The sequence below is a fragment of the Ascaphus truei genome, chromosome 3 (genome assembly GCF_040206685.1).
Source record: "Ascaphus truei isolate aAscTru1 chromosome 3, aAscTru1.hap1, whole genome shotgun sequence".
Taxonomy (NCBI): domain Eukaryota; kingdom Metazoa; phylum Chordata; class Amphibia; order Anura; family Ascaphidae; genus Ascaphus; species Ascaphus truei.
The window spans coordinates 324,290,949-324,317,937 of NC_134485.1; the positions used below are offsets into that span (position 1 = coordinate 324,290,949).

General features: G+C 41.7%; 2 protein-coding genes across 4 annotated transcripts in view; one reads left to right on the forward strand and one right to left on the reverse strand.

The window, feature by feature from the left end:
- KCNH3 (potassium voltage-gated channel subfamily H member 3) overlaps positions 1–24,896 on the forward strand; it is a 67,106-nt gene extending 42,210 nt beyond the window's left edge. The window contains exons 10-17 of one of the 2 annotated variants that reach the window (XM_075591275.1): positions 3,832–4,031; positions 19,534–19,783; positions 20,270–20,313; positions 20,422–20,487; positions 22,325–22,587; positions 22,701–22,789; positions 23,083–23,144; positions 23,838–24,896. In XM_075591275.1, the coding sequence (XP_075447390.1) occupies positions 3,832–4,031; positions 19,534–19,783; positions 20,270–20,313; positions 20,422–20,487; positions 22,325–22,587; positions 22,701–22,789; positions 23,083–23,144; positions 23,838–24,338 (1,475 nt within the window). In that variant the 3' untranslated portion in view covers positions 24,339–24,896. Of the gene's footprint in view, positions 1–3,831; positions 4,032–19,533; positions 19,784–20,269; positions 20,488–22,324; positions 22,588–22,700; positions 22,790–23,082; positions 23,145–23,837 lie in introns of both variants that reach the window. The other variant, XM_075591274.1, reaches the window with a different exon arrangement.
- Positions 24,897–26,267: 1,371 nt separating this feature from the next.
- MCRS1 (microspherule protein 1) overlaps positions 26,268–26,989 on the reverse strand; it is a 23,383-nt gene continuing 22,661 nt past the window's right edge. For both annotated transcript variants that reach the window (XM_075591277.1, XM_075591276.1), the window contains exon 13: positions 26,268–26,694. In XM_075591277.1, the coding sequence (XP_075447392.1) occupies positions 26,608–26,694 (87 nt within the window). In that variant the 3' untranslated portion in view covers positions 26,268–26,607. The remainder of the gene's footprint in view (positions 26,695–26,989) is intronic.

Consider the following 26,989-nt stretch of genomic DNA (forward strand, 5'->3'; position numbering starts at 1 on the left):
TCGCATGCCAGACCTCGCCCGGTACCGCATACACTCTACCACCCGCACACAGTCCTGCCTACCCTGCCAACACCCCTCCCTTTCACCTCAACACAACCACGCCGGAACGCATGCTCACCGCCAAAACACCACACACCCCCAGCAAACATACACACACTCTGATACTCACAAGCACCGCCACAGAACCTGATCGCCACCGGACAACGCACGCATCTCCTCAACTATCACGCAACACAATCCCCCCCCTCCGGAGGCCGCAACACACCCTCCCCTACCCCGCAAAGCCCCCCCCTCCCCCATACACAGCCTCCCCTAGCCCGCATCACAACCACTCCTGTGGAGCGCAACCCCTCCCGTATGCCGCAAGCCCTCCTGTATCCCGGCCAACCCCCCCCCCCAAAACACTCACGTAGCCCACATCCCCCCCCCAAACCCTCCCGTGTCCACAACTGCCCAAGCCGCACCTAGCCCGCTTAAACTCCAACACCTCCCGGAGGACGCAACAATCCCTACCTACGGAGGCCCCGCTTCACAAACCGAGCGCAACCCCTACCTACGGAGGCCCCGCTTCAAAAACGGAGCGCAACCCCTACCTACGCAGGCCCGCTTCACAAACGGAGTGCAACCCCTACCTACGCAGGCCCGCTTCACAAACGGAGTGCAACCCCTACCTAAGGAGGCCCCGCAGCACAAATGGAGCGCAAACACGCACGTGGACCGCAACCCCTACCTCCAGAGGCCCCGCATCACAACCACGCACGTGCAGCGCAACCACCACACTACGGCGCAAGCCCTCCTGGATCCCGGCCGCCCCCACAAAAACACTCCCGTGGATCCCCTCGTCCGCACCCACCAAAACACTCCCGCGGACCCCCCCGCCCGCCCCCACCAAAACACTCCCACCTTTACAACAACAACATTGTAGGAACTAACAACCCTAACAAGGAACATACACTTAGCAAAATTGCCCTCAGATACATGTGCTTTCTACTGTTGTTGGTTTACAAACACACTTTGGACAAATATTACATAACATTCACATCAAATTAGAAGTTTGCAATACACGTTAGAATACAACATTTACACATACTTATTCACGGTTCACATCCCGGGCAACACCAGGTCTCTCAGGTAGTATATATATATATATATATATATATATATATATATATATATATATATATATATATATATATATATATATATATATATATATATATATCAGAGATACACAGAGAAAAAGCCTGCAACTAACTGGAAAAATAACACATCATTGCTTAAATCAAAAAGTGAATAAATAATGATAATAATAATAACCTGATGACGGTGCTGGGGACAGTAATGTATGAAAACAACAGAAGAAAGAAAAAAGAGTCCCACTAAAAGCACTCAAGCAAATATAAATAATGAACTGATTTATTCAAGGAAAAACATGAATTACATAGAATATATTAAAACAGTCCCCTTGGAACCCCTGAGACAAGGAATCTGGCCTATGCACAAAATAAGGTAATGATAGGTGTGGTCTAAAGATGTAATCTAGATCAATGATGAGGTGCAAGGCAGGAAAAAACCTACAATGAAACCTGCTCAAAAATCTAAAGACCGGCTGGTCAAAGAGAAAGCTCAGCTGGATAAGTATATACTCTACCTATATGCTATTGAATGGTAAACCAATAAAGTACCACTCAATCACAAATGACAAATCATGACATGAACAAGTAACCACAATTGAAAAATCTTAAGCAAAATATACTTGCAAGTGACCAGACTGTGTGGAGCATGAGAGTCCTCAGATAGAAATTGTTATAGCATAGATTGTAGAGATAAATGTGCAGCTGAGATCCAAAATAAGATGTGGGGGGTCCCTGGGGGAGTACAAACACAGTCCCGATGTACGTTTCGCACCCCTTTGCTGGGCCCCCGGACTCTCCTCCAGCTTTCAGTCACCTTTTGAAGGAAACCTATCTGGCAACCCCATTGGGACCAGCTGTGCAGCTGGACCATTTTCCACACTATGTAACACCCCTTAACATCACCATCCTCAAACCTTAATAGGATCAGCTGTCCGGCTGGACCATACTCCAACCTTAGTCATTCTCCATCCCACAATGAGCAGCCACTTTACCTCCCTGTTTCAACACTGTCCCTTATTCCCTCTAGAATATAAACTCTCAGGAGCAGAGGTCCTAATTGCCTCTTTGTATCTGTTTGTGCTTTTTTTTTGTCCTTATTCTGTATGTAACTCTGCTTATGTTATTATCAAATCTCTGTACCCCCTTGTACCGCGCTGCGGAATATGTTGGCAATAATAGTTATACAATAATAATAATGTACAGAAGTGCCTCTGATCTGTGTGTCTAGGTTTCACCCATACATTACACTGTACCTACTGCAAGATGGGGCAGCCTCTCCAAAACATTTTTAGAAAAACTAAGGAAAGCAAAAGTGCTTATTATTATTATTATTTTTATTTTTTAAATAGTCTTTGTTTTCTTTTTAGTTCTCCTTTAGAAATCATAATCGAAATCATCGTAAATTATTAGACATACACATTATTTCCTATACGCGTAAATGGCAGAAATGTCTGTAGTGTTTCAGCACAAAAAAGACGGGTAACTGTAAGCAGCATGAACAGTGATGTTAAAGGTTATCCATCAGCAACACCTCTGTTACCAGTCCTGTCATTCCTTGTACACACCTCTGATGGTGAAGAGCTTAAAGATCATTGAATGTTCATGGAGCATTTCAGACACATTAAGTTGTGCTAAGGTTTATAGTACCTTGCATTGTGACTTAGCCCCATTTTGTAAGTATGGACATTAAAAAACAAAGTATGTTTTTTTTTAACAAAGCACTCTAAATGTATAATTAATCACATATTATCCTAACATTCCATATAGAAATCAATTTATAAAACACTTCATACAATACTTGTCAGATCTTTCCTCCCTCCTATTAACGATAAAAGAACACCTCAGTGGACACGAGTTGACCCAAAACACAGACCATACCAAAAAAAAAAAAGATGCAAAACACCAAAACCGTGTGTGTATAAAAATATATAATAATAATCCTACTGGATCCCCGTTCACAGTATCACATTGAAATATATTGCCAAGGAATACACATAAAGCAGTATATCTGACTCCCATCACATTCAAACCATTATACGTGGGCTGGACATTATCCAAGGGGGAGAATACAATGCGCCCAGAGGTTCAGTCATACCTCAGTACGCCATCAAAGCATTTATAACCTCCTACAGCAATACACCGCCATAGTGATCCCTCGGCCCCATGTGACACCGTGGATGAGATCCCGTCCTGGTGCAGCTAGATCATTATTTTTTTTCTGATTATTCCCGTTTGTACGCGCAAGGTTTTTGCTTGTTCAATTTTGGCATTTATTTTTCTACGTTCTATTTTTTTTTAAATTTTAATTGGAGGAGAATATGAAACCAGTATTGTATAAAACCTTTTATAAATTGATTTTTTTTTTTTTAAATGTTTATAAGGAGTAATTAAATGAAATCGTGTTTTGTTATTTATTTACATGCGGTTTGGAGCACCTCACCCTCCCACTCCCCATTGTGCGCAGTGTAGAAGACCAGCGTGCAAACAATCGTTCTTTGTGTTTGAAGTATGGGTCTTTGTCTGTATGCTACAAAAGAAAAACCTAAGACTGTTGCACACTTTGCAGACCAGAACTGCTCTGAACTGCAATTCCACAGGAATCTCCTGTTAGGTAGCAGTGGCAAAGCCAAGACTTGAAGATCATGTTCCCTGATATTGTGCCATTATTACCACCTGTACGCTTTTGATCCCACAGCCCTGATGCATGCCTTGGTGTTTGGAAACGTCACAGCAATCATCCAGCGCCTGTATGCCAGACGCTTCCTGTATCACAGCCGCACACGGGATTTGCGAGATTACATCCGTATCCATGGGATCCCCAAGCCCCTCAAACAGCGCATGCTGGAGTACGTGCAGACCACCTGGGCAGTGAACAATGGGATTGACACCAATGAGGTGAGCACAGGCGAAGCAGGGAAGGCCAAGAAGGGTTTTTGGAGCCCAGAGATTATAGGGTATAGTGTATGATTTCCGTGCAGATGGTTCAGATTGTGAATATTTAAGTAATAATCCCCGAAGAACAGGGCATTACTGGCCAATAATGCCCTGACTGGAAGAGTTGAAGGCCCGAGGTAAAGCCGGGGAACTTTAGCCCAGCCAGGGCATTATTGGCCAGTAATGCCCTGTTCTGAGGGGATTATTACTATTATAGGCTAAATGTAGGCTTTTTTTTTAAATTTTTCATAAAAAAGGTACATTTTTGTAATCATTGATTTTTATCAGTGTATATACCTGTGTAGAAATAAGTAGTAAAGTAGAAGATGAGAGGGCTGAGGGGTGGGAGAGAGAGAGGTTTAGGGGGGAAGAGAGGTGTAGGGGGGAGAGAGGTGAAGGAGGGGGAGAAGAGAGAGGTGAAGGAGGGGGAGAAAGAGAGATGTGAAGGGGGGGGAAAGAGAGGTGAAGGGGGGGGGAAAGAGAGGTGAAGGGGGGGGAAGAGAGGTGGGGGGGGGAAGAGAGGTGGGGGGGGGAAGAGAGGTGGGGGGGGAAAGAGAGGTGAGGGGGGGAAAGAGAGAAGTGGTGGTGGGGGGGGGGGGGAGAGAGGTGAGGGGTGAGGGGGATGAAGAGGGTGGTGAGGGGGAGGAAGAGGGTGGCGAGGGGGGAGGAAGAGAGAGGCGAGGGGGGGGAAGAGGGAGGCGAGTGGGGGGAAGAGGGAGGAGAGGGAGGCAAGGGGGGAGAGGGAGGTGAGGGGGGAAGAGGGAGGCGAGGGGGGGGGGCGGGAGAGGGAGACATGGGGGGGAAGAGAGGTGAGGGGGGGGAAGAGAGAGGTGAGGGTGAGGGGGGAGAGAGGTGAGGGGGCGATGGGTGAGGGGGAAGATGGGTGAGGGGGGAGAGAGAGAGGTGAGGTGGGAGAGAGGTGTGGGGGGAGAGGTGAGGGGAGAAAAGAGAGAGGTTAGGGGAGAAAAGGGGTGAGGGGGAGAATTGGGGAGAATGGAGGGGGAGAGGTGGGTGGAGGGGGGATGTGGGAGAGAAGTGGGGGGACTGTGATATTAACTACAACTAAATAAAAAGAAATACAAATTACCTTACAGTAGCACAGGCAATAGATGTGGTGAGAAATATTACTTTGTTGCAAGCAACAAAGTTACCAGTTGGGACAAGGCAGCTTCTGACAGCACTAGCAGCTGTGTGAGAGAGGGGGATAGAGGCTGCTTGTGCTGCATGTTCAGTGTGCTCAGTGAGGAGAGCAGGGCTGCTGCAGTTAAGATTTAAACTTGCCGGGTTTTTTCTCAGCGCGAGCCCCTGCATCGCTGCTTTGAGGTGAGTTGGCAAGTTGTCAAAAATTCCGGGCATTACTGAATGAATAATGCCCGGAATTCTGACCAATCAGAGAGCAGGGATTTCAGTAATGCCCGGAATTTTACTGCTTTAGCCTATAATATCCATTTCTTTTGTTTCATGTAATATGGCAGGCATTTTCAAACTGTGGTTCCCAGACTACAAGTGGTCTGAATACGTCAATGATGGGGTCCTGAAGCCCCTCAAAATAACAGGGTATTATAAATATTTGTATAAATAGGACTAATAATTTCCAACAGTTTTCTTCTATCTGTGTTCTTTATTTCTGTACAATACATTTAAATATATTGTAACTTCCATGCCAATATCAGACTATTTTCTGAGTTCTGGCACTTTTTTTTCCGTCTTAGGGATTAACGAGCTCTATTTATTTATCATGATGTTATTCAGAATGAGATTGAAATACTAGCTGAGAGTGGATGCTTTATCTTCTGCATCCTATAGCAGTACAAACATGTGGGATGTAAAGTAGCTTCTCCCAAAAGGTAGGACCGAAGGCTTTTGACCTCCTGGAGTAAAACATTGTCCTTGCCTAACTCCTGTCCTGCTTGGAGGTAGGATGGAAGGGTAGGCCTCTTTTCATTACATAGGGTCTACTATATTTTTATAGAAACTCGGGCATAGAGGTTATCCTTGCTTTTTTTTTTTTTTTGCTTAAAGAATCTTTTTAGGTTGTCTGCTGGGAAATCGTACAGCAACATATGTACCTCCCACAGAGAACTCTTAAAAAGCTTCGTGCTATTTTCCCCTCCCCATCCCCCTTTGTTAGGAACTCTTGCGGCTAACTATGATGCAATGAATGCATAGTGTTTCTGCTAGCAGCTTTAGAGGTCCTGGTTTTCTTAATGGACCCCTGACATTTGTTCTGAATGTTTGGGTTCAGTTGGAGCCATAATCACATGACCACAGGTCAGTTCGGGCATCAATATGTCACATAGGACTGTTGTGTACTATGGCAGATACTGTACTTCAGGTGGTCTACAGCTCAATTTGCGATTTGCTACAACTCCAGACTGCTGAGGTATGGAAATATTCTGGTATTTTCTTTGCAGAGGTGCAAGAAATGGGCTGTACCTTTTTTATTCTCTTTGTATTTTTCCCCTTGGTTATGTCTTCTACTCAGGATATTATGGAACTTGGTTTTAAGACCAAACCTTCTGAATGGAATGGAATATCTACAATGGCTACATCCAAGTCTGAACCTTAGGGTTGTACTGCGTGTAATGCCTCCTTATTGGAAAATTAATTGAAATGAGTTGTGCTATGATTGTCCAAAGGAGGTAGCAGCCCAGGAATTGATTCCTCGTACTCAGGATATACAGTATTTGCTTGGTTTAAGCAGTCTTCTCACCCACTAAGCAGGATTGAGCTGTCTACTTCAGAAGCTTGCTGTCCACCCTCTGCAGGACCAGATTTCAGAGCTGATGAATCAGAAGAAAATATATCTGAAGAAGGCGAAAATAAACATACATTTTTTTCATTCGCTCCTATAGCAATGGATAAATGAATCGAAGCCATGCAGATGCGATGGATGTTGAACATAATAAACAAGATTTAATGGGGGTTTTTTTAATCACATAAAAAGGAACTTTAATTTCCAGTTCATCCAGCCATAAAAACAAACACAAGTATTCAGAAGGGATTGGATACACCAGACAGGAAGGTATCAGCTACTAGGCATTTAACCATTTGAACATGAAGATTAAACATTTTGGGATAATCTTCCAAGAATAGACTTGACAGTCAGAAAAACGCCAATTCCCTTGGAAAACAGTTCTTTATTCAAAGATATAAGACAATATAATGACACCAAAAAAAAGGAGGGAAGCTTGTAAACCCATGTCAGTGTGCATCTCAAGACCCTTACAAGCGAAGGTAGAATTTGAGCTGTTGGGGGTACTGACAGGCAGAAGATAGTAATATACATGTTATGTTGGCTATTGGCTTTTTCTGTGATGGTTCATTTGATATGTTTAGGCTAACAGCAAGAGTGCTGGCGTTACCAGTATCAGTCCGCAGAGCATTGTGACTAAAACTTTGGATAGAAAGTTCTGCCTCAAAGCTTCAGGTAAAAAAAATCTGGAACAATAAGATCAACGAAAAAATGACAACACAAGAAACGTCCCTGAAAAATCCTCCGCTCCATTCTCTTAAAAATTCCGGGGATTCTGACGGTTTGTCTTTTTAACAGGCTGCCAGTAGAAGGAAGAATAAGATAATTTGGTTATTTCAGGGAATCAATAACAACAGACCAGTGGGTTCTCCAAACTATAAAAATTCTATTCCATAGAATTCCTTGCACTTCCTCTATAAAGATTTGACATTTTCAAGTCATCAACATCTCCAAGAAAAGGGGAAGCCTTAAAACAAGCAATTCTCTAACCCAGTGGTTTCCAACCTTCTTTTGATTAAGGAACCCTAAGTGAAATTCTGAGGAACCCCCAAACCCTCTCTAATAGCGCGCCTGAGATTAGATGCATTGTAAATTCTTCTATATTTGATACAATTTTCAAATGACCAGAAAATTGCAGGGAACCCTTTGGGAATGCCCGGGGAACCCAAGGGTTCCTAGGAGCCCTGGTGGAAAAACACTGCCCTAACCCTTACAATCAAAAACAATTACAGAAGTGCCTTGCAGAGAAGGATTCAAAGGCGCATATCCTACCATTTTGTTGATGCTAAAAGCAATAGGGGGATTAAATGTAGGCAGTCGTGAATTTAAATGGCAAACAAATTTGTAAAGTATATATGTTTAAAAATGGAAACTTTAATACCAGTCATCAATATCCTACAGTCTTTGGATTTCATAGCAGCTTTACATTTCACAGACGCCTACTGTACCTACATATCCCAATCTGCAAGTCACACCAAAGGTTTCTAATATTCGCTATTCATGCTGCTTTCATTGCCAAGAGTATTCACAGAAGTGATGCTTGTGATAGCACTTCATTTGGAAGGAATATGAGTAATCCATCATGTGGACGATTGGATGATAAAGGCACATTCATGTCGGCAGTTACAGCAAGACCTAAGAAGAGGAACTCTACTCTTGTCCCAACATGGACGGATGATAAACCTGGAGAAAAGCAAATTGATACCACAATTTCTGGGTCTGGCTTTCAACAAATACTACCACCAAAGAATCCTTTGTCAAAAACTGCTCCTAACTATATAATAATAAGATACCAAATATGCCCAAAATAACATGGGAGGTGCAAGGGGTTTATATAACAAGAAAAAAAAACAAAAAAGGGAGAAAAATAACCACTCAAAAATGTGCACTCTACATTATCTATTAATAATTGTATGGATAGAAATTTTTAAGCTCATTTAGAATGCCCATTTTGGGGGTTTGTTCTGGCTTTCAATACGTTGCAAGGAGAATTTAGCTTCTTATGTCCAAATGGTGGGAATTTGGCAAAGGAAGACCGGCATTTAACTTGAGAACATCAGTGAAAAGATACATGAAGTTACTGCGCTTCATGACAACTTCAATAAAAGTGTTTGATGGGCCAGATATCATAGGAGGAAAACCTTGTTAACCTCTCTTTACGTCACAATGGATAAGTCTTACCACAGATACCAGTGCACAAAGATGGGGAGCTCATCTTGGGCAACAGAAGGCACAGGGGACATGGCAAAGTGGAGAGAAGCATCTTTCCTCCAACATTTTGGAAATGAGGGCAGGGCTACGGGGCATTCTTCATTTTCAAACAAGTCTCAAGAATGTTCCATGAAAGATGCAGAAAGACCGTTCTACTACAGTATTTGAGCTGAAAAAAACCCAAAGGGGAACAAAAGTTGTTGAAACTAGCAGAGGATCCTTCTTGGGATCTTTCAAATACGAGGGGATCGCCTTTCTCCGGGTCTGATTCTATATACAAATCTACTGTGGCTAATCTTGAAGGCATGGATATTGAAAGAAGGTTAGGGAGACGGTATTTCTCGGAAATTGATCCATATTTTACGAAAAGTCCATAAAGCTTCAACATCCAAGGACTATAATCGAACCTGAAGGATTGTTTAGGAATGGTGCATCAATTATCAAGAAGATAATATATCAGTACAAAAAAGCTTAGATTGTTTGCAATAAGGTTCTAATAAAAAAAATAAAACCTAGTTCCTTTAAGGCAGCGGTGCGCAAACTGGGGGGCAGGAGTTTTGTCTGGGGGGGCGCGGGTCGTTGCAGAGGCCCCGCACTCTTACCCCAGGCATTTAATGCCGGGGGATCGCGCGAGGCCTCTGCAACAAGGAAACTTACCTTGTTTCAGACGCGACTCCATGGCAACGCGGCGTCAAATTACGCCGCGAGGTCATGTGACGTCGCCGGCATCAAATGACGCCGCCGGTCACATGACGTGACGTCACGCAGCCCCGGAGCCTCATTTGACACATGAGGAAGGTAGGAGAGGGGGAGCGAGACCAGGGGAGGCCTGGCAGGGGGTATAAGTAACAGCTATTGGAGTCTTTTCAGAGGAGTATCTGTGGCTTCACATACTGCACCGACACACTTTATTCGAGCAAATACCCGGTATGTACCTGGCAGATACCTGGAATGCGCCGCTCCTCACCTCTGACAAGCCCCGTTGCATTTGCCTTCCCAGCCTGGGTTCATGCCTGGCTGATGGGCGGCTGATCTGTTAAATGATAATGATTAGGATTTAATAGGCTGCAATGCTTCGTGTGTCTACCAGATGGCATAAATTCATGAATTGTAATGCAGTATATATATATATACTGTGCAGTATTGCAGCCAGCGGGAATAAAATGCTTCAATCCCTGCCTGGAAAATAACTCAATGCACTCGGGCAGAAAACAGTCACAAACCTCAATACACCCGGGTATACCCGAATTCGTGGGACTAGCCGAGCTCGAATAAAGTGTGTCGCCAGTGTAACTCAGTCAAAAGGTTAATTACGGCCCTAATGAAGATAAAAACAGCAATTAAAAGTAATTTTGTTCCTTGGGAGCAAGACTGAATCAAGTCTTTAAGATGCTGTGCCTGGTGCTCTCTGAACCCCTTGAACAGGCAAATGAGAAATGCCTGATTATTCTTAATAAAAATGACCTTAGCCAAGAGAGTATCTGACATTCCAGCACTATCAATCGAAGCCTCATTATATCATTTTCCATCAGGACAAATTTGTCTTTAAAATAATACCAGAATTCAGGAGTAAAGTTTATTTATATTTCCATAAGAATCAAGATATTATTTTTACCTTCTTTCACATAATCCCAAAGACAGAGGTCCTTCGATGTTACTCGTTCACTTCATATTTATCTTAATAGGTTAGAAGCCTGAAAGGAATTCAAATAGATTATTTTGTTTGCTGGCCCAAAGACGGGGCAGACGGCAACAAAGATGGCTAAAAGACAATGTTTGGGTGGCGTTTAGCTTGGCAAGGACGATTCCACCAACTTCAGGCACGGCTCATTCTAATCTATTAGAACAGTTTCGACATTCTGGGCTGAGAAAGCAGAAGCTTCACCTGCAGAAATCTATGGGGCTGTTACATGGACCAATATTCATGTGTTCATTGGACACTACAACGTGGAGGTTTTCATCTTCAGCAGAGGCAGCAATGCGGAAGAAAAGTAATACCAGCAGGTATTTAATTTCCTTATTTTGTTTCTTTGCTGCTGTGTGATATCCCCCCCAGGTGTGTACTGCCATGGGACGCAGAAGAAATTTGATGTTAATTTCTTCTAGTCCGTTAATGGCAGCACACACTGTTCCCTTCCATATTTATTTGATTTTCAGATTTGTATTGTTCGAGGGTGACACTGGCAAGGAGGAAGGAGAGGATACCTTTAGGTTGCGCTTATAGTGCCGGCAACATGTCGCGTCAAAACAAATGCATTGTCGCCATCGTCGGAGCTTATAGTGCACGCAACGGCGACCAAGCGTCAGCGCTACCAAAAATCTGGTAGTCACCGTTATTTGATGTTTTCGGCGACGGTCTCTCCTTGTGGCCAATCAGAGAGCTTCTCCGTCCCTCTGCCATCCCCTTTTATGATGTCACTGGCCTTGTAGGCAGCGACGTCGCCTAAACTTGAATTGCAACTATCGCAATGGCGACGGGTGACGTCATCGGTCGCGTCGCCGGCACTATAAGCGCAGCCTTATATTCCACCTCCAGAAGTCAAAAGCCTTTTGTTCTACTTAGATGGGGCAGCTCCATTCCACAGGTGTGTACTGCAGTAATTGGCCTTGAAAATAACGGTAAGTAACGTTTCTGTTTCTACAACATTTCTTTATTGAAAGCTGAATTACTTATTGTAGCTTAGGTGTAAATGCATTGTTTATGTTTACAGTTCCCACACATAATATCATGTTGCTCAGAAGAGCTGCAGCTGTTATCTTGTTCTTATAAAAGCAAATAATAATGTGTGATTTTAAATACCAGGTAATATGTGAACTGTCACATCCCTGCGGTTACTTTTGGATATAGATGATTAAAGGTGCATACCCCTTAGAAGCGTACGTAGAAACTCCTTTAAACTGAAAGCTCCCAGACAAAAAACATCCTGAAACTTCAAATAACTGCCAACAAATCCTATGTTTAATAACTGTACATTTAAGCCAGAAAATGTGTGAAAAGCTGCAGTACAATAGTGTTCTTAGTCACAAGCAGGCAGTGGTAACTTACAACACTTTGTTCTGCTTCAGCAACATTCATACATACGCAATCTGATTAAAGCTGCAGTTCAAGTTGGGTTTTTAAAACAAGGAATAGTTCCGTGGGCGCCTATAAAATTTTACCACTATAAAGGATATACGAAAACCAAGCCTGTTGGTTGTGAAGATTGTTGATCCTCACGGTGGGCTTGAAAACAAAGAGAAAGCACAACACATAGCGTAATACTGTTGAAACATTAAACAAACAACATATAAGACAACATATAACAGCTGAATACTGAAATGGTATTTTTAGGACAATAAAATCATTTAATAACAATTAATATTTACTATAATGCACAATTTGCATGGACACATAGATTTAAGCAATTAAAAATCTGAATAGGTGGTTCAACTGCTCCGTAGCACCAATGTTGATGATAGCAATGCCTACTCACCAGATGGAATAGGTTTGCAGGCAGTGGATATTTTAGAGAGTATCCCCTCTCATCTGTGTGCTGCTCTCTGCTTAGCTGGCTTCTCTGTCGGCTCGTGGGTGCAGCTCATCAGCAGGGACTCCTGCAGCTCCAGGAAGCACGTCTGAGCAGATAGAACTCAGCTGCAGCTGATTCAGCACGATGTCAGCCACGGACCACCGTGAGCTAGTCTATCTGCTGCTCACTGCTAGCTGGCGTCTCTATCCGCTCGTGGACGCAACTTGTCAGCAGGTACTCCTGCAGGGCGCCAAGCAGGGCGCTTGAATAATGGAAAACCGCAACAGCTGGTTCAACTCGTCGGCGGCTATAAGAGATGGTTAGCTGGCAGCTCACGTTGATTCACCGATGTACGGGGGTACTACACCAATGTGTGCGGGGCTTGAACCTCCACCCTACGCGTTTCAAGAGCGATCTGCTCTCTTCCTCAGGGGTATATGAATAAAAAAGTCCAAAATGTCCTTTAAATACTGACTTCACCATTTGGGTAAATAGTTCCACCTGTAGCTAATTGCACATGTGCTGTGCTTGTAATAAAGTTGCTCTTAGTGTGTTTGCAATCAGACACTGCACAGTGAGAATGTCTTTGAACAAAAAAGCTACTTACTATTTTGTACAGCTGTTATACATAATGACAACATTAAACATAACACAATATACAATGAACATATACTACTAACAACATATATATTTAAACATGACACAATAAACAATGAACATATACTACTAACAACATATATATATTTATGTATATAAACAAAAAAAAATGAATTAAAATAAAAAATAAATAAAAAAAATGCATAATTTTAAGGTAGGACAAAAAAAAAAAAAAAAAAAAAAAAAAAAAAAAAATTTAATTAATTATTTAATATAATATGCGAATTATGATTAGATAAAATGTATTAAACCAGTGATAGTGTGCTTATTTATGTAGGAGGAACCTACTGCTATAAGCGAATTTAAACACTAATGTATATGACATGGCACCTTATGTGGATGTATTTGGTACTAACCCACCAAAAAGGATTTCAAATCGAATTCTACATTTAAGCCCATTGGGGACAGAGTACATAACTCATAAATCCAATAGGATTCTCTTCTCCCCAATAGGCTCAATGTATTACCTCCTCTCCAGTGTGGTACAATGCGCTCTATTCCTACGCACCTCAAACCTTTTGGGTCTTTATTGTGCACCTGAAGAAAATGATTAGACACATTGTGTGTGACTAAACCAGTTTTAATATTGTATATATGTTCATACAAACGTCTTTTTATAGCTCGCGTTGTCATACCCACATACTGCAGACCACACGGACATTCAAGTAAATATATAACAAAGGAACTACTACATGTAATATGTTGTTTAATTTTATACTGTTTATGTGTTTTATTTGATATAAAATTAATTTTTTTGTTACTGTATTTGCATGCCGTGCATTTGTTACAGAGGAAGTATCCCCCACAGAGTGTTGTGTCTCTTTGAACTGGCTGCAGCGATGGACAGCTGGGTGCCAGTCTCTGTCCTATATTAGGAGCTTTTGTGAATATAATATGTGGATATTCGGGTAGAATTCCCTCTAGTTCTTTATCCTTTTTCAATATTGGCCAGTATTTTCTTAAAGTTTTGCGTATGTTGGGTGCCATTTGGTTATATTGAGTGACAAATGACAAATTGCCTGATGAGTTAATATTTTTATTTTTATTTTTATATTGTAAGAGACTGGTTCTGTCCATCGCTGCAACTTCAGAGATAGTTCTATCCAACTCTAGTGGGGAGTACTTCCTCTCCACAAATTTTTGTTTTAAATCCTCGGCTTGAATTTTAAATGTATCTGGATGTGAGCTGTTTCTTTTCAGTCTAATGAACTGTCCCTTAGGGATGTTTTTGACCCATGTGGGATTGTGGTGACTCTGTGCATGTAAATAATTATTTGATTGAACCGGTTTAAAATATGTGCTGGTGTGTATGTGATTATTAACTATAGTGATTTCTAAATCTAAAAATTCTATTTTATTAGTATTAGTGACAAACGTGAATTTTAAATTATTAGTGTTGTTATTCATATATAACTGAAACTGTGTTAACTGTGCTAAAGTGCCTGACCAGATAAAAATAATATCATCTATGTAGCGCCGCCACAGCACCAAGCTTGCACCATAGGGACAATTGGACCATATATGTTGTTTCTCCCAATATCCCATAAATATATTAGCATAACTAGGAGCAAACTTGGTGCCCATGGCGGTGCCACATACCTGCAAATAATAAGCTTTATTAAAGTGAAAAAAATTGTGACAAAGGATGAAATTAATTCCTAAAATCAAAAAATCTCTAAATTCTTTTGAAACAGATGGGTCATTTTTTAGGGTGTTTAAGACTGATTCACATCCTTGATCATGGTTGATTATGGTGTATAATGAATTGACGTCTGCGGTAACAAAAATATAATGGGGTTGCCACTGAATGTCCTGGAGTGTCTGCAGTATGTGGGTAGTATCCCGGAGGTAAGAAGGTAATTGTATGACATATTTCTGGAGTTGTCTATCTATATATTGAGATAAGTGTGATGTTAATGATTGAATGCCCGAAATGATGGGGCGGCCGGGGGGAAAATTTATATTTTTATGTATTTTAGGGATTATATAAAACAAAGGTAGTCTGGGGTGTTTATTGTAAAGAAAGTCAAATTCTTTTGGAGTAATTAAATTTTGATCTAAACCAAATGTTAAATAATTAAATAATTTTTGCTGGTAATGTGTAGTAGGATTCGTTGGCAAAAATTATTTAATTATTTAACATTTGGTTTAGATCAAAATTTAATTACTCCAAAAGAATTTGACTTTCTTTACAATAAACACCCCAGACTACCTTTGTTTTATATAATCCCTAAAATACATAAAAATATAAATTTTCCCCCCGGCCGCCCCATCATTTCGGGCATTCAATCATTAACATCACATTTATCTCAATATATAGATAGACAACTCCAGAAATATGTCATACAATTACCTTCTTACCTCCGGGATACTACCCACATACTGCAGACACTCCAGGACATTCAGTGGCAACCCCATTATATTTTTGTTACCGCAGACGTCAATTCATTATACACCATAATCAACCATGATCAAGGATGTGAATCAGTCTTAAACACCCTAAAAAATGACCCATCTGTTTCAAAAGAATTTAGAGATTTTTTGATTTTAGGAATTAATTTCATCCTTTGTCACAATTTTTTTCACTTTAATAAAGCTTATTATTTGCAGGTATGTGGCACCGCCATGGGCACCAAGTTTGCTCCTAGTTATGCTAATATATTTATGGGATATTGGGAGAAACAACATATATGGTCCAATTGTCCCTATGGTGCAAGCTTGGTGCTGTGGCGGCGCTACATAGATGATATTATTTTTATCTGGTCAGGCACTTTAGCACAGTTAACACAGTTTCAGTTATATATGAATAACAACACTAATAATTTAAAATTCACGTTTGTCACTAATACTAATAAAATAGAATTTTTAGATTTAGAAATCACTATAGTTAATAATCACATACACACCAGCACATATTTTAAACCGGTTCAATCAAATAATTATTTACATGCACAGAGTCACCACAATCCCACATGGGTCAAAAACATCCCTAAGGGACAGTTCATTAGACTGAAAAGAAACAGCTCACATCCAGATACATTTAAAATTCAAGCCGAGGATTTAAAACAAAAATTTGTGGAGAGGAAGTACTCCCCACTAGAGTTGGATAGAACTATCTCTGAAGTTGCAGCGATGGACAGAACCAGTCTCTTACAATATAAAAATAAAAATAAAAATATTAACTCATCAGGCAATTTGTCATTTGTCACTCAATATAACCAAATGGCACCCAACATACGCAAAACTTTAAGAAAATACTGGCCAATATTGAAAAAGGATAAAGAACTAGAGGGAATTCTACCCGAATATCCACATATTATATTCACAAAAGCTCCTAATATAGGACAGAGACTGGCACCCAGCTGTCCATCGCTGCAGCCAGTTCAAAGAGACACAACACTCTGTGGGGGATACTTCCTCTGTAACAAATGCACGGCATGCAAATACAGTAACAAAAAAATTAATTTTATATCAAATAAAACACATAAACAGTATAAAATTAAACAACATATTACATGTAGTAGTTCCTTTGTTATATATTTACTTGAATGTCCGTGTGGTCTGCAGTATGTGGGTATGACAACGCGAGCTATAAAAAGACGTTTGTATGAACATATATACAATATTAAAACTGGTTTAGTCACACACAATGTGTCTAATCATTTTCTTCAGGTGCACAATAAAGACCCAAAAGGTTTGAGGTGCGTAGGAATAGAGCGCATTGTACCACACTGGAGAGGAGGTAACACATTGAGCCTATTGGGGAGAAGAGAGTCCTATTGGATTTATGAGTTATGTACTCTGTCCCCAATGGGCTTAAATGTAGAATTCGATTTGAAATCCTTTTTGGTGGGTTAGTACAAAATACATCCACATAAGGTGCCATGTCATATACATTAGTGTTTAAATTCGCTTATAGCAGTAGGTTCCTCCTACATAAATAAGCACACTATCACTGGTTTAATACATTTTATCTAATCATAATTCGCATATAATATTAAATAATTAATTAAAAAAATTTTTTTTTTTTTTTTTTTTTGTCCTACCTTAAAATTATGCATTTTTTTTATTTTTTTTTTATTTTAATTCATTTTTTTTTGTTTATATACATAAATATATATATGTTGTTAGTAGTATATGTTCATTGTTTATTGTGTCATGTTTAAATATATATGTTGTTAGTAGTATATGTTCATTGTATATTGTGTTATGTTTAATGTTGTCATTATGTATAACAGCTGTACAAAATAGTAAGTAGCTTTTTTGTTCAAAGACATTCTCACTGTGCAGTGTCTGATTGCAAACACACTAAGAGCAACTTTATTACAAGCACAGCACATGTGCAATTAGCTACAGGTGGAACTATTTACCCAAATGGTGAAGTCAGTATTTAAAGGACATTTTGGACTTTTTTATTCATATACCCCTGAGGAAGAGAGCAGATCGCTCTTGAAACGCGTAGGGTGGAGGTTCAAGCCCCGCACACATTGGTGTAGTACCCCCGTACATCGGTGAATCAACGTGAGCTGCCAGCTAACCATCTCTTATAGCCGCCGACGAGTTGAACCAGCTGTTGCGGTTTTCCATTATTCAAGCGCCCTGCTTGGCGCCCTGCAGGAGTACCTGCTGACAAGTTGCGTCCACGAGCGGATAGAGACGCCAGCTAGCAGTGAGCAGCAGATAGACTAGCTCACGGTGGTCCGTGGCTGACATCGTGCTGAATCAGCTGCAGCTGAGTTCTATCTGCTCAGACGTGCTTCCTGGAGCTGCAGGAGTCCCTGCTGATGAGCTGCACCCACGAGCCGACAGAGAAGCCAGCTAAGCAGAGAGCAGCACACAGATGAGAGGGGATACTCTCTAAAATATCCACTGCCTGCAAACCTATTCCATCTGGTGAGTAGGCATTGCTATCATCAACATTGGTGCTACGGAGCAGTTGAACCACCTATTCAGATTTTTAATTGCTTAAATCTATGTGTCCATGCAAATTGTGCATTATAGTAAATATTAATTGTTATTAAATGATTTTATTGTCCTAAAAATACCATTTCAGTATTCAGCTGTTATATGTTGTCTTATATGTTGTTTGTTTAATGTTTCAACAGTATTACGCTATGTGTTGTGCTTTCTCTTTGTTTTCAAGCCCACCGTGAGGATCAACAATCTTCACAACCAACAGGCTTGGTTTTCGTATATCCTTTATAGTGGTAAAATTTTATAGGCGCCCACGGAACTATTCCCTGTCCATACTGTTTTCCTGACCAGGGGGTCAGGCTTTGTGTCCTAGGCAGCCCCTTATGTATAGTTTTAATTAATATATAAGGTAATAGTTACTACACCACACACATTGCGGTTAGCGCTACCTGTTTTGTTGTTTATGGGTTTTTAAAACAAAATATATATTTTTTTTTTCCTATTCAATATGTGCATCACTACAACCTGCACACTGACAAGTGATTAGCTAAGCTGCAGATCGATCCGTTCTCCTGTAATCAATCGCTTGCTCAGGGTTATTTGTTTCAGTTCTTGCACAGCATTGTGGGCAATGTAGACCAGCAATATTATGTGGCTGGGCAGTTACTAGATACAATTGGTGCACTGCTACAGAGAGGGCGGGGCTCAAGAGCCAGAGCCTATCAGAAGGGGAAGGGGCTGTCACTTTGGAAATGCTTCCTACATTAGAAACATTCAAAATGTATTTAAAACATTGTTCTTAAATGCTACAAGTATTTTCTCATAGTACAGAACTGATTTATTAAAAAAACACACATGTAGGATATTGCTTGAACTGCAGCTTTAACAGGAACCAAGTAGAACTGTAGAGAAGACAAACAAGAGAAAACGTTGACACACCAGAGGGCCCCTGAAGAGATGTACATTTACCCTGGAGCTACAGCACCCTCTAGCTCACATAACAATCACAATGCTTGATAAAAAGAAATATCCACGTAAAATGTGCATTTACACATATATAAAAAACCCCAAAAAATAGTATCACATTTGTGAGTGTGTTAAGGCGTATTTAGTTATCCACTTGTTCTCTGTTTGCCTTCATTATTCAATGCCGATTCACAGTATTTATTCTCAATTCCGGTACTCGCTCTCATATTTATGTATTGTTTAGTTGCATAGTTCTATCCATGAATGCAAAATTATCACACAGCCTTGTGAATCTAATGAATTACAGTGAAACACAATAAAGGGGTAAGAGCACCAGACACCAGAAGTAATCACAATCCGCCTCTTTCTCCTCCTTGTTCCACCTGTTTTGCTGTCTTACAAATTAACCTTGCTCCTGCTTCCCACTCATCTCGTTTCTCACTTCTTACAGCTCTTGCACAGTCTTCCGGATGAGCTACGAGCTGACATCGCCATGCACCTCAACAAAGAGCTTCTGCAGCTGCCCCTGTTTGCCCTTGCGAGTCGAGGTTGTCTGCGCTCGTTGTCGCTGAGCATCAGACCTTCTTTTTGCACGCCCGGGGAGTACCTGATCCGGCAGGGTGACGCTTTGCAAGCCTTATACTGCATATGCTCCGGATCCATGGAAGTCCTGAAGGACGGTGTGGTGTTGGCAATTCTAGGTCTGACAGAGAGGGAGCATGTGCTGTGTTGTGAGAGCCTGTGATACTTGCCTGTTAATCATTGAGAAGTGGTGAGGTCACTGTTAAAGGTCTGACACTCACTGTGAACCTATGATATATCAGTGATGAATGCCAGTCATTCAGTGTGGGACCACTGACACTGGTTGGTCATCCCCCTGAAGACCTGTGATGTGGACTTGTTCCTCACTGCCAGATCACAGACATTTAATAAGATAGGCTGGTAACTCTCTATGAGATATATGACATAGACATTTGTGTGGCACTGGAAGTGAGCTCTGATAATCTCAAGATGTGGGTTTGTATAAGTCTGAGGTTCTCACAAATTGGGTGAAGACATTGTTTTTTGTGATTGTGATGTCATATGGGCTTGAGTAGTATTTGTTTATTATTGTGACAATGTAGTATGGTCTAGTCCTCTTTCAGGTGATGTAGTTAACAGTAAATGTTTTATCTCTTTCTCTTTAGGGAAGGGTGACTTAATTGGCTGTGAGGTCTCCTTTGAGGATAAGGTGATTAAAGCAAACGCGGATGTCAAGGGACTGACTTATTGTGACCTGCAGGGGATCAGCCTAAGGGGGCTTCGTGACACACTGTCTCTTTACCCTGAATATGCCCAGAAATTCACATGCCAGAGCACAAACCAACTCAGCTACAACCTAGGGGACAGCAGATGTGAGCCTGAGGTAAGATAAAGAGCGAGAATTAAATAGATAAAAACCTCAAACAATGCTTAACGTTTAGCACCTGTAGGGTACTGCATGTTGTGAAGGCGTGTCGCATGTTAGCATATAATGTAAATATGTTGTGTGTACTACTGTGATATACGTTGAGTCTCAGCAATAAAAATAGCAAGTCCATTTATTATCCATAGCATTTTCCATCCTTTGGAGGTTAACATCTCTGAAGAGCAGGTTCACATTTTAAAGCCATTTCCACTCTCTTCTCCACTTCTTTTGCTGGTGAGCCCAATTCTCCTACCTATGCTGCTCAAACATCTGACCAAACCCCTTCACCATACAATGTGACCCTAGTATCAGATTCAGCCTTCCCCTTCAGGCCACCGTAATATAGCTTGAGCTCTGCACTAGGACCATCCCGTTACATTTCCAATGTCAAAACATATGTCATGATTCAGCTGTGATCAACTTCTATCATGACATTGAACGCTTAACCGTGGCTGTATCCTGCTTGGCTTCTCACAAGACATGGACTTTGGTGGCACATCTTATATGAAGGCTGGTTTTCAGGAGGGAACTATGTAATCACTTTGCTGGCTCCTGTGGGCAAAGGGGCTTAAATCATTATGCAGTGGGGTGATCTTAACCCATAATCACCTCAATGGTAGGTTTGACTGTTTTGCTAGGATTCATTAAGCTCTAAAAAGGGGTATTGGAGCTCGATCTGACATTAACGGCCATTGGCTTGCATAGCCGTTCACTGCGGATTGGGCTCCTATGCCCATTGTCAGAGCTTGGTAAATCCTGGCATTAAATTGAGAGCCGATTCTAACACAGCCTTTTAATGCCATATCATTCCGAGGATGAGAACTTGGCATTTCAGAGCTAAATATATATCTGGGTACTGTGAGGCATTTCAGAGCTAAATATATATCTGGGTACTGTGAGGCTAACAACATTAAAGGAAGTCAGAAGGAGTGAAAAAAGGAAACGAAGAAAAATGATTTAGAACCCTCACAGATATTGTCTTGAAATTGGGAATTCATAAGCTCAAAATCTTACATTTTCTTCTACCACCTTCTAAGTACATATTTTAATTACATACAGTGCAAGAAAACCTCAATGCATGCATCATGCCACAAGGGATTGTAGGACATGGAGTACATTACATGTTTATGTGTAGTAAGCGTCAGGGGAGACACCCCCTTTCAATCACTTGATGGTAGATTTGCACTTATGTGTGTCGTGCGTTTGCCTGTCGTCTGTGTCTTGTAACTATAGATGTGAGTGCATGCAAAATGTATATGCAATATGTGGATCTGTGTGTTGTGTGAAGGGTTGTTTAACATAATAGGTGCATATTAAGGCCCCAATGCCATACCTTCCAGTACCAGAAAGGCACCGATGGTCCATTCCTTTAAATGGGCCGTGAGGTGTCGTGGAGTAACACGCCTAGTAAATATGTCCGTGACTGTTTTTGTTATGCGTGAGAGGTATTTATTCACATTATTCTGTATATGTTGAATGTGGATTGCATGTGTAGTGCATGATCATAAACTCTGTACAGTTATTGCACGGTTACAGCTTGTATTTGCTGTGCTGAGGAGTAGCCATTCCAGCCCAGGCTTTGTCCGCTCTCCTGCAGCAGACTGGGAAATACATGAATCACAGGTGTGACTATACATGTTTGGCTATTGTACAGCTTGCCTGCTGTAGGCATAGGTTATATTCGCATACAGTGTGTATTCAATGCAAGTATGTCACTTTTGCAAGTAGTACCAGTGTTGTGTGTGTTGGAATGTAGCGTATATAGTGCTGCAGTGCTGCTTTCCTTCCCTCTTAGACTGACATCCATACACCACAATCAGTGAGAAAGGAAGATTTCCAGGACAAAGGACCACAGGCATCTCCAAGTCTCAGTGCTGCCTCCTTACTCATCCCAAAGAAGTCCCCCCATCTCCGCCTCTCCCCATCCCGGTTTTCTAGCATCAGCCCCCAACACAGAGCTCAAGATGTGACACCAAGGCACACACCTCGCAAGGCGGTAACTACTGAACTACAGACTCCACATGTGCCCTACTGTGGTCCCCCAGACATGAGCCCCAGGTAAGACCCTCCCCAAAATAGACCTTTTGTAGCAATGATTGGCGAGAGGGGAAAAAAGAGCAGTGCTCCCGCCTGGCAGCGTAAAGGTGATCAGACGCTGCTCTTTCCTGCAGGGTAGTAGATGGGATTGAAGAAGAAAGTTCTGGTTCAGCCCAGCAGAAATTCACATTTTACAACTGCATCAACCCATCAACCGTGCCAGGTAAGGCCAACCAAACTCCAGCCTCACCCCTGCCTAACCCACAAATGATCTCCTCTCCTCTCTCACACATTTGTTTCAAACATCGACCTATACATCATGTGCATGAGGTTTGTACTAGTACTAGTTTTAGCACCAACTTGTGGACATCATTAAAATATGATCTTAGTACATAGGCCTGCATGTCCTACGCCTCTTTTTTCCAATAACAAGACCGGTCCTGTCATGGATCCCTGTACCCAGTGATATGTGGCGGCTGTGAAGGAGGGAAGCTCTAACCACTTTGCTTCCTGCAGATAATGCGTTTCTGACAACAGACGCCCGAGCCACTGAAAGTATGGACCGACTTAGCCAGGCGGTGAGTAGGTAAAGCGCATGTAGATGGGCAGACTGGAATAGAACCATCAGAGCTAGACAAAACCACAGTATAGAAGAGAGCAGAAAGTGTGCTCAGTTTGGGAGGCTGGGATGAGGTATTGCAACTAAAACAGTGCATGGTCTGCCTCATAGTAAGGCAATGTATACCCTGGAAGGAAACAAAGGGGAGAGATGGTATGACTTACGTTTTAAATCTATCGGGGTACACAAAGGGAAGAGAGATATAATGGTCCTGATGGACATGTTGGGGGCTAAGAGGACACACAGCAATTATATACATAGGTATCTCATAGTAAAACTGAAAAGTAAGAGCATGAAATAGTCTTATAGGTGGGTAATGAAAAGAACAACATTTTGGACACAAGAAAAGGAGGCAGAACAGCAGCAGGGTCGACGAGTGGTGGAAGCCTGGGAACCCTGGAGATTTGTTTCCCTCCATTAGTTCAGCCACTATCTGTTTTTATTTTAGTTTGCATTAGCAGTGTCATTGGCCCTTATTCAGTTAGGTGTGATAAGCACAGGTGATGCGCTATCGCCGGGAAAAGACCCATTAAAGTCAATGTAGCTTTTCATGGGATGGCACGTCATCTGTGCTTATCACACCTTACAGAATATGGGCCATAGTGTAATAGACACGAAAAGATGTGGTGTCACTAATCCCTCTTGCCCACAGGTGGCTGATCTGTCGTGCCAGGTGCAGGAGCTAAGGGAAGGGCTGAAATCACTCCGTCAGGCGGTTCATCTATCCCTCATTCCATGCAGTGCCTCATCCTGCTTCCATGGAGGAGACTTACACACATGCTGTGGGGCCAGTGTACACACTACTGGAGATGGAGCTCGTACTTGCCCCTCACTGTTCCATCCTCCAAGGGCAGAAAAGGCCTCCCAGGTCTGCTACCTACACAGTACTGTCCCCTCCTGCTCTGAGGGGCACTTATCCTGGCTTTGGGCTCCCCCTACTCCCCTGTGGCTGCACTGTACAGGATTTGAACCAAGGGACTTTGGCCAGTCAGGTCATCCTCCACTTGCCATGGAAGAGCCACATGACAGGGCTTTCAAGAGAGAATATGCCACCTCCGAGCCCCACACTCTAGAAATGCACTTTATTCTCCCCCACAGAGGAGGCGACACAGAGCCCACCTGCTGGTCTAGGGAGGAGGGGACAGGGGTGTGAGGATATACATACAAGTATTATGTCTGTAAAAACAGACATACTGAATCTCATCTTGAGGGAGTAGCTAGCGCTGGGCAAAACCTTCGCAAGTGCGCAAATTATGGACATTTGCAGCAGGTGAAACATTTGTGAAGATCTGAAACTTCAGCAAGTGCAAGAATAGAGAGCACCTTAATACAAAGCCTCAAAAAATGGACAGGTTTGCACATCTGTATCAGATACTGCTTCATTTTATTGTCCGACTACACAGGTTGTAGTCAATCCTCTCTTGCAGTAAAACAAATAACGTTTGGCTCTATATGACCTTGGGTATATATTCAATCTTAGATTTATTTTTTTAACTCCTATTTATAGCAGACAATTGAATGGAAATCCGCGCTTGTGCTGTCCCATATAAGTGATGTAACTAGAATTTATGTGCAGTCTTCAGCAGGAGTACTCCAAAATCTCCTGTTGAGTGAGCTCACAGTGTGACACAAAGACAAACAAAAAAAAAACAGCGCACGGAGAATCAGTATAATAAATGTATTGAAAACAGTCCTGATAAGGACTACATGGTAGTACAACAATGTAAAGTACAAAATAACTTACAATATGTATAAAAAAAAAATGGTGAGAACAGAGACCGGGAGTTTCGGATACAGCTGGAGTAGATTTTATAGGTCCGGCGCTACTCCTGACAAAGCACGTAGTGCGAAACGCGTAGAGGTCACGTGGAGTTGCTGCACGTCATTGGTGGAGGAACATACCGGCAAAGAGCGACTTCAGGCACAGCTCATAGAGAGAATGGTCCATACCTATAAAATCTACTCCAGCTGTACCCGAAACTCCAGATTTCAGTTCTCACCATTTTTTTTTTTTTTATATACATATTGTAAGTTATTTTGTACTTTACATTGTTGTACTACCATGTAGTCCTTATTAGGACTGTTTTCAATGCGCTCACTTGGAAGCATCTTTACAGCATATTAAAAAAAGGTACTTGAAACCCTGTTCTTTTCTATTTTCATGCCATTCCTTCTCCTCTCCCATTGTCTCAAGTTTCGTGTCAATAGCATGTTCTTGTATAGTGCTACAAGTTTTACGCAGCGCGTTAGAGACATTTTTGCAGGCACAGGTCCCTGCCCCGTGGAGCTTACAATCTATGTTTTTGGTGCCTGAGGCACAGGGAGATAAAGTGACTTGCCCAAGGTCACAAGGAGCCGACACCGGGAATTGAACCAAGTTCCCCTGCTCCAAACTCAGTGCCAGAGTCAGTGTCTTTACTCACTGAGCCGCTCCTCCCTATGCATTTAAAGAATGTGTGGGGATGCTATTGGAATGTGCGCTCCTGGAAGTCATACGTTTTCTGCACCTATGTCTGAAACGGCTTGAGGAAATTTCCAGACAGAAGGGTAGTGACAAACCTGGGCAGCAAGATGAAAGGAATGGGGCAGTGTGACATCTGAGTGAGAGCACGAGGGCTGGATGGGACTTCTTGCTGGATTTTGAATAGCTGCAAGAATGACGCTGGGAGTGGGGAAAGTACAGATCCGACTATAAATCAGGCAGGAAATTGTTCCGTTTCCGATTTAGATCTTATTTTTATTTATGCCAAATAATACTTTTTGTTGCTCAGTGAAAAACAGAAAAATTGCTTTGCAGTGAAAGTATTGTGCCTGCAATATTTTGCTGTGTGTTTTGCTATGCAACAAGACCCGTTCCCACCACCAGCTGCATGCTGCAGATACAGGCACCTGTTTTTATGACTGCTTTTGTCTAAGGAATTATTATACAACTACTTTCTTATAATTTTATAAATAAAATAAAAAGTTTCACTTTGATGACATCGTTTTTGATCTCAAGAGGTTGATCTCTCACGGAGTGTGTGTGTGTCTTCTAATGCTCTTTCCATGTATAGCAGTGCCCCTAAATGAACACACCGCAGAATTCGTCTACAAAGTATGGTCAATTTAATATTTCCAGAGTTCACTTCAATCTTTGTATGTAACAAAGAGACATTTAATAAAAATGTCCTCATGACAACATCCCACGCAGAATCCATCAAGGACAAACGCCTAATGAATTGCTGCATAGGACAACACAGTAATACAGCTCATCTCATCACTTCTGCTGCCCAGACAAAGATATCATCCTGTTTTTCACACAGGAAACAGATAGTGACAGTTTCTCAAAGCCAAATTAAGGACACAACACATCTCTTTAAGCTGTTGCAGTCCATTCTTGTTCCTATATTTGCTTAGTTGAGGATTTAAAGTAGCTGTTCTCTTCATGGCTGGATCATTTTGGCAGCTTCAGCTTTGATCAGAGCAATAAGGTCCTGATTGATCAGGAATACAAAGCGGAGCCCAGATATCTGTGGGAAATAAGGACAGTTAGAAGAGAAGACATTTGCAGCGCAGAAAATATTTGGTCAAAGCTGAAGATTAAGGCGAGATCTTGTAGAGATAAGGAAAAAAAGAAAAACAATTTAATTTGGTGATGCGAAGAGAAAAAGGCGTTTTAAAACAGTTTTATATTTGGCTACCAGCTTAAGTGCTACAATATCAAGCAATGCCAAATGGGTCTAGGAATTACAGCAGCATGTAGTTTAGGTCTTGAATTATAAGAGCGTAAAAGGTCAGATGTCAATCTAACGGGCGACAAAATCA